Source organism: Salvelinus sp. IW2-2015, linkage group LG1 (assembly GCF_002910315.2).
Source record: "Salvelinus sp. IW2-2015 linkage group LG1, ASM291031v2, whole genome shotgun sequence".
Classification (NCBI taxonomy): domain Eukaryota; kingdom Metazoa; phylum Chordata; class Actinopteri; order Salmoniformes; family Salmonidae; genus Salvelinus; species Salvelinus sp. IW2-2015.
The window spans coordinates 12,918,070-12,926,198 of record NC_036838.1 but is presented as its reverse complement, the minus strand read 5'-3'; the positions used below and the strand labels follow the sequence as shown (position 1 = coordinate 12,926,198).

Sequence of the window (8,129 nt, the reverse complement as noted above, 5' to 3'; positions counted from 1 at the left end):
TTTGCATGGCAAAGAGGGACTTTGCAATTAATTGCAATTCATCGGATCACTCTTCATAACATTCTGGAGTATATGCAAATTGCCATCATACAAACTGAGGCAGCAGACATTGTGAAAATTAATATTTGTGTCATTCTCAAAACTTTTGGCCACGACTGTACACATCAGCACCTGCAGCCAGTGAGCTCACTGAGACTCTTAGCAAGGAGTTACAGTCAGTGTCAAAATGGGCAATTAAATGCATAAAACCAAAAACATTGTATTTGGTTCAAAGCATTCTTAGACCTAAACCTCAACTGAAGTTGTGCATAAATTGTGTGACCATTGAACAAGAAGATGAACTCCTAGGAGCAACACTGGATGGTCAGTTATCATGTTCAAGTCATATTGACAAAGTCGTTGTGAACATGGGGAGAGTTAAGTTGTTATAGAAATATGTTCTTCTGTACTAGTTGTCGAGGCTTTGATCTTGTCTCATCTTGATTACTGTCCGGTAATATGGTCAGGTGCAGCAAAGAAAACCCTAGTATAGCTGCAGTTGCCTCAAAAAAAAGCAGTACTCCTTGCCCTTAACTGCACACACAGAACTAACATCAACAAAATGCATGATAGTCTTGAATAAGAAACATGTGTGTTTTAAATGCCCACCCACTTGTATAATCTTTTTGCAAACACTTCAAACAGACATACATAATCCACCAAACACGCCACTAAAGGTTGCAAGATCGAATCCCCGAGTTGACAAGGTAAAAATAGTTTGTTCTGCCCCTGAACAAGGCAGTTAACCCACTGTTCCTAGGCCATCATTGAAAATAAGAATTTGTTCTTAACTGACTTGCCTAGTTAAATAAAGGTACAAAAAAAATAAAAAATAAAATGATACCCAAACCAAAAACGGATTTAATGCATTGCTCAGTTATATATAGAGCCATGTCATCGTGGAATGCTCTGGTACCAGAGGTTACCCAGGCAAAAATATAAAGTTCAGCTTAAAAAATACAGATACAAAAAAAAAACATAGTATCACAGCACCTCTCCTCTTTCTAAAGATCGAATTTAACTATACTGAAGAAAAATATGAACGCAACATGCAACAATTATATATATTTTTTTACTGAGTTACAGTACATAAGGAAATCAGTCAAAGGAAATACATTCATTAGGCTCTAATCTATGGGCCTCTAATCTATGGGCCTTGGAGGTCATAAGCCCACCGACTTGGTAGCCAGGCCCCCCCTCCTTCTACCTCCTCCTCAGACAGGTGGAGAAGCCGGATGTGGAGGTATTGGGCTGAAGTGGTCTGCGGTTGTGTAGCCGGTTGGACGTACTGCCAAATTCTCTAAAACAATATTGGACGCAGTTTATGGTTGAGAAATGAACATTAAATTCTCTGGCAACAGCTCTGGTGGTCATTCCTGCAGTCAGCATGCCAATTGCATGCTCCCTCAAAACTTGAGACATCTGCAGCATTGTGTTGTGTAACAAAAGCGCACATAAAAAAAGTGGTATTTCACTGTTCCCAGCACAAGGTGCAACTGTAATTATCATGCTGTTTAATCAGCTTCTTGATATTCCACACCTGGTGGATGGATTATCTTGGCAAAGGAGAAATTCTCATGAACAGGGTTATAAACAAATTTGTGCACATCATTTGAGAGAAATAAGCTTTTGTGTGTATGGACAATTTCTGGGATTTTTTATTTCAGGTCATGAAACTTGGGACAAACACTTTCCATGTTGCGTTTATATTTTTGTTCAGTGTATATAAACATGACCAACTGTATGTGGACTTCTGCTCGTCGAACATCTCATTCCAAAATCATGGGCATTAATATGGAGGTGGTCACCCATTTGCTGCTTTAACAGCCTCCACTCTTCTGGGAAGACTTTCCACTAGATGTTGGAACATTGCTGCTGGGACTTGCTTCCATTCTGCCACAAGAGCATTAGTGAGATCAGGCACTGATGTTGGCCGATTAGGCCTGGCTCGCAGTCGGCGTTCCAGTTCATCCCAAAGGCATTCGATGCTGTCGAGGTCAGGGCTCTGTGCAGACCAGTCAAGTTCTTCCACACCGATCTCGACAAACCATTTCTGTATGGACTTCGCTTTGTGTACAGGGGCATTGTCATGCTGAAACAGGAACGGGCCTTCCCCAAACTGTTGCCACAAAGTTGGAAGCACAGAATCGTCTAGAATGTCATTGTATGCTGTAGAGTTAAGACTTCCCTTCACTGGAACTAAGGGTCCTAGCCTGAACCATTATTCCTCCTCCACCAAAGTTGGCACTATGCATTGGGGCAGGTAGCGATCTCCTGGCATCCGCCAAATCCAGATTTGTCCGTCGGAGTGTCAGATGGTGAAGCGTGATTCATCACTCCAGAGAACACATTCCCAATGCTCCAGAGTCCAATGGCGGCGAGCTTTACACCACTCCAGCCGACGCTTGGCATTGCGCATGGTGACCTTAGGCTTGTGTGCGTGCGGCTGCTCGGCTATGGAAACGCATTTCATGAAGCTCCGGACGAACAGTTTGTGTGCTGATGTTGCTTCCAGAGGCAGTTTGGATCTCAGTACTAAGTGTTGCTACCAAGGATAGACCATTTTTACACACTATGCGTTTCAGCAATCAGCGGTCCCGTTCTGTGAGCTTGTGTGGACTACCACTTCGCGGCTGAGCCGTTGTTGCTCTTAGATGTTTCCACGTCACAATAACAGCACTTACAGTTGACCGGGGCAGTTCCAGCAAGGCAGAAATATGACAAACTGATTTGTTGGCATCCTATGACGGTGCCACGTTGAAAGTCAGAGTTTTTCAGTAATAGTCGACTTCACTAATTTGAAGAGGTGTTCACATACTTGTGTGTGTGTGATATACACACACACACACACGGTCAAATATTATAGTTTCAACAATGTAGAAAATAGTAGAAATAAAGAAAAACCCTTGAATGAGTAGGTGTGTCCAAACTTTTGACTGGTACTGTACATACATAGTGCCTTCGGAAAGTATTCACACCCCTCGACTTTTTCCACATTTTGTTATGTTACAGCCTCCTTCTAAAATTGGTAAAAACATATCTTTTTTTTTACACACAATACCCCATTATGACAAAGCAAAAACAGGTCAGGTTGAATAGGGAGCATCGCTGCACAGCTATTTTCAGGTCTCTCCAGAGATGTTTGATCGGGTTGAAGTCCGGACTCTGGCTGGGCCACTCAATGACATTCAAAGACTTGTTCCGAAGCCACGCCCGCGTTGTCTTGGTTGTGTGCTTAGGGTTGTTATCCTGTTGGAAGGTGAACCCTTGCCCCCGTGTGGAGGTCCTGAGCGCTCTGGAACAGGTTTTCATCAAGGATCTCGCTGTACTTTGCTCAGTTCATCTTTTCTTCGATCCTGACTAGTCTCCCAGTCCCTGTAGCTGAAAAACATCCCCACAGCATGATGCTGCCACCACCATGCTTCACTGATGGTGCCAGGTTTCCTCCAGATGTGACATTTGGCATTCAGACCAGAGTCCTTTAGGTGCCTTTTGGCAAACTCCAAGTGGGCTGTCATGTGCCTTTTACTGAGGAGTGGCTTCCGTCTGGCCACTAACATAAAGGCCTGATTGGTGGAGTACTGCGGAGATGGTTGTCCTTCTGGAAGGTTCTCCCATCTCCACAGAGGGACTCCAAAGCTCTGTCAGAGAGACCATCGGATTCTTGCTCACCTCCCTGACCAAGGGCCTTCTCCCCCATTTACTCAGTTTGGCCAGGTGGCCAGCTCTAGGAGGAGTCTTGGTGGTTCAAAACTTCTTCAATTTAATAATGATGGAGGCCACTGTGTTCTTGGGGATTTTCAATGCTGCCGAAATGTTTTGGTACCCCTTCCCCAGATCTGTGTCTCGACACAATCCTGTCTCGGAGCTCTACGGACAATTCCTTTGACCTCAAGGCTTGATTTTTGCTCTGACATGCACTGTCAATTGTGGGACCTTATATAGACAGGTGTGTGCCTTTCCAAATCATGTCTAATCAATTGAATTTACCAGAGGTGGACTCCAATCAAGTTGTCGAAACAGCTCAAGGATGATCTATGGAAACAGGATTCACCTAAGCTCAATATCAAGTCACATAGCAAAGGGTCTGAATACTTATGTAATAAAATAAAAAAAATGTAACCTTTATTTAACTAGGCAAGTCAGTTAAGAACAAATTCTTATTTACAATGACGGCCTACCCCGGCCAAAGCCTAACCCGGACAACGCTGGGCCAATTGTGCGTAGCCCTATAGGACTCCCAATCACGGCCAGTTGTGATACAGCCTGGAATCGAACCAGCGTCTGTAGTGACGCCTCTAGCAGTGCCTTAGAGGGGTCTGAATATTTTCCCGAATGCACTATATAACTCTTATTTAATTAAATTCCAAATAAATTGTTTTAATGTAATATCTTATGTTGTTCTTGTCTATTACTGTTCTGTACTTTCTCATCTATTTGTATGTTTTATGTGGACCCCAGGAAGCGTAGCTGCTGCATATGCTGTAGCTAATAGGGATCCCAATGAACTAAACCAAACAATATTCTCTTACTATAAAACCTAGCGGCTGTTGAGTTGAACCCTCTTAACATAAACTTAATCACAATTTCAGAAAACATATGGGTTCCCTCCACCTGCTTATTCCCTCTTGATTCCAGGAATCCTCCAACGGAGGGAATCGTCCAACTTGGATTTCTGGAGACACTTTTTTTTGACAATGATCAACTCACCGGTGCAAAAGTGGGCAGTTCCATGTTGTAGTTAGGATTCTGCCGCAGCCATTCCATTAGGCCCTTGTTGGCAGCCTCTCTGTCGATGGCCACCACCTCTGGCTGGGTGGGTGTGGAGGGTCCCGGGGGGCACTCCGGTGGGGAGGAGGTGGACGACACCGCAGAATGGCTGATGACTTCTACCCTACCCTGTAGAGGAAAAAATGAGAGAACTCATAATCAGATGTCCTTGATTCACCACTCAAATCTAGTATGAAACTCTAGTGGCACAACCTTGCATACCAATGCACATGAATTGCCTCCTCCAAGCACGAAACCACAAGAGTGAACTTTATTGTCCTTCCCCCTGGACTTGGTAGGGGGACAGGTCCACAGTAATTATCATCAAAACCAGGAGGGGTAGAAAACTAGTACCATTAAGCTGTCCTTTTTGCTGTTCACAAAACCAAAAGCACTTCTGACTTTGCAAACCTGTTGTTCCGGGACGTGCATTCCTCTGCTCTTGACGAACCCCATGTCGACTGCCTCCACGTTTCTCCGTCTGCCTCTCCTTCGGCGCATGAAGGCATCGTCGCGCCTCAGGTTGCCGTTGACGATTTGGCCGGTGACAGGGTGGATGAGACCTGCCTGCAGGATCCCGGCCATGTCTACTCCCACCGAGCCCTGCATGGCACTCTGAATGACACTTTGCATGGCGCCCATGGCAGGCAGTTTGTGGGAACTAGGATGGACCTGGTGGCTCATGTGGCCTACAGTGGCTGCCACTTCGCCCCCAATGCCCAGATCCCCGGCCTTGGAGAGGTCCATGGCCGCCTCCTGCCAGCCGTTGAGCAGCAGCGCCCCGCCTCTGTGCGGCACCGTTAGGGGAATCTTCTCCCCTGAGTGGCACTGCTTACTGAGCACCACGCCCTCGTACTCAAACGACCGCCTACCCCGCTTTAGTTCGGGCAGATAGGGCGGCGCCACCAGCCTCTCCTGCAAGAGAGGCAAGGATGTCAACCTCCAGCCTCCTGGGCTGCATTCTCCGGCACCTCTTTGCTTGTACTGAACGGGATGGAAATGGAAGAAGAATGGAAGAATATTAACGAATACTGACAATAGAAAGGTGAATATCCACAAAAACATAAAATAAGATTTTCCACAACAATGGTTATGAATTATGATGTGAGAAAGGGACAAAGCATGAATATGGGATAGTCACCTTGGGCAGGCGGGTAACAGAAGGGGCTGGGATGTTGAAGTTAAGGCTCTGGGATGGCTGAACCCTGGTTGAGATGAAGCCAGCCCTCTGGTGCACACTGTTGGGCACACAGGTGTTTGCCAGAGAGCTGGGAGAGTCATACTGCTGGCTGGACGAGGGCCACTTCCCCTTCAAGATGGCGTGACATATACTGTCCAGGCGGTTGATGATCACCCGGTCCTGCAAGGCAAAGTTGCACAAAAAAGCTCATGTCTCATTCCCCTGGTTCCCAGTTAATGGCCCACACCCACACATTTGTGAACAGGGCACAACAGCCCCTCTTCTCCCTCCCTCAGGAGGCTGAAAAGATTTGGCATGGCCAAAGTCATACTGGCATGGTTCTACAGCTGCACCATTGAGAGCATCTTGACTGGCTACATCACCGCTTGTTAGGGAAACTGCAAGGCACCTGATCGCAAGTTGCTACAGAGGGTGGTGAGTACTGCCCACGGCAAGTGATACTGTTGCACCAAGTCTGGAACCAACAGGACCCTGAACTGCTTCTAGCCCCAAGCCAAAAGACTGCTAATAGCTAATTGAATGGCTACCTGGACTACTTACATTAACCCTTTTTTGCAATAACTCTATGCACACACACCGGACTCCACCCACACACACACTCACACACTTTCACACATATGCTGCTGCTACAGTCTATTATCTAGCCTGAAGCTAAGTTACTTTAACCCTACCAGCATGTACATCACAGGGTTTCCATTAGGAAAATGTGGTGCCAGATGTGACCGGGAAGATTTTTAATTTACAGTCCATTTGAGAAATGTTGCATACCCATATGCATTGAGTGCATAACCCATTAGGCATCTACCCATTGTGCTCAGATTGACAGAAATCACATTTAGATTATGGTAATGCATATTAACAGAACATGTAACTCATGTAATGAAGCAGTCAATAAAGCACAATTTTCAAACATTTGCCAAAACGCAATTTGCAGGAAAACACCATTCTAAACAGCGCACCTGGGAAAACACTATTCTAAAACAGCGCAACTGATAGTGGTTCCATATGTGACAGAGATGAAAACTTAGAAAGAGGGGGAATCTAAAGATGCAACCACTAGGATGGGTTGCTATTATGACTAGGATTGTGCCTTTGGCTTCTGGACAACGCAAAAAAGTTAATATGAAAACCAATAGAACAGGAACGAAATTGCATAGTGGCAGGTCCTATAGGGAAGTAAATAAAATACATTTGTGAAAATTATATAATTACTACAGGCTATACATAAATAAATAAAATAATTCCAAATACTTCAAAAGAAAGAATGACTTAGCCACAGAGGAATCGAGGATCATTAGCTTATTTTTAAAAATTGATATGGATTGTTTCAAATCACAAACTTGTAGGACTATGCCTATTTGGGAAGCCAGCAATTTGGGCAGCACACATGGCAATAGGCAACCGGTTTCTGTAACGCCCCCTAAAAAAAGACATGCCTTGTGGCCAAAGTGCCCATTGCGCCCTCTCAAAGTGCCAATGGCTCTCTCAGATATCTCAATTCTTATTAGCAAATGCCCCTCACGTGATTGGGTCCTTCTCACAGGCGTAGCAGCTCTGAAGTAGTGAAGACAGACACGTCGGGGATGCAACAGTGCGTGTCCTTATCGAATACCCGAGGCGCTTATTGAAGATGTTAAAAGAATTGTGCACATATACTTTTCATCACCTAACAAGATGAGTAGGCCTAACGAACAGCAAAAGGACTATGTCAATCTACTATCCCCCATAGTACAAAAGTTGACCTATTCTATTGGTCAGCTTGTCCTTCTGTGCGAGAAATAAATATTCCAAACATACTCTGGGACAGTTGTGGAACACTATAGATCCCAAATTAATAGAACCACTGTACATCGAAAAACCTTCTAAAAGCAATGAGGCTGTGGCAACAGATCAGAAAGTTTAGCTTAAAATGTTGATAAAACTATTAGGCTATTTCTTCACATTATAAGAGCAGCAATGCGCACACGGCAGAATAGCTACTGTTTTTTGGTTTTCAAATCAATTTAATCGGCTATTTTGGTTAATGGCCTTGGTGCCCTATTAGATGTCCTTGGTGCCCTGGCAGATAGGGCACCTCTTGAAGGCCAAATGGCCTTGACCCTAAAATCACGAAATTCCA

At 44.8% G+C, this 8,129-nt stretch overlaps 1 protein-coding gene across 9 annotated transcripts in view; it reads right to left on the bottom strand.

Moving 5' to 3' along the window:
- The window catches only part of chd6 (chromodomain helicase DNA binding protein 6), a 156,010-nt gene that overhangs the window by 26,392 nt on the left and 121,489 nt on the right, over positions 1 to 8,129 (bottom strand). For 8 of the 9 annotated variants that reach the window (XM_070444300.1, XM_023983761.2, XM_070444224.1 and 5 more), the window contains 3 exons: positions 5,951 to 6,169; positions 5,221 to 5,793; positions 4,750 to 4,938 (listed from right to left, as the gene is read on the bottom strand). In XM_070444300.1, the coding sequence (XP_070300401.1) occupies positions 4,750 to 4,938; positions 5,221 to 5,793; positions 5,951 to 6,169 (981 nt within the window). Of the gene's footprint in view, positions 1 to 1,630; positions 4,075 to 4,749; positions 4,939 to 5,220; positions 5,794 to 5,950; positions 6,170 to 8,129 lie in introns of those variants that run through there. The other variant, XM_070444347.1, reaches the window with a different exon arrangement.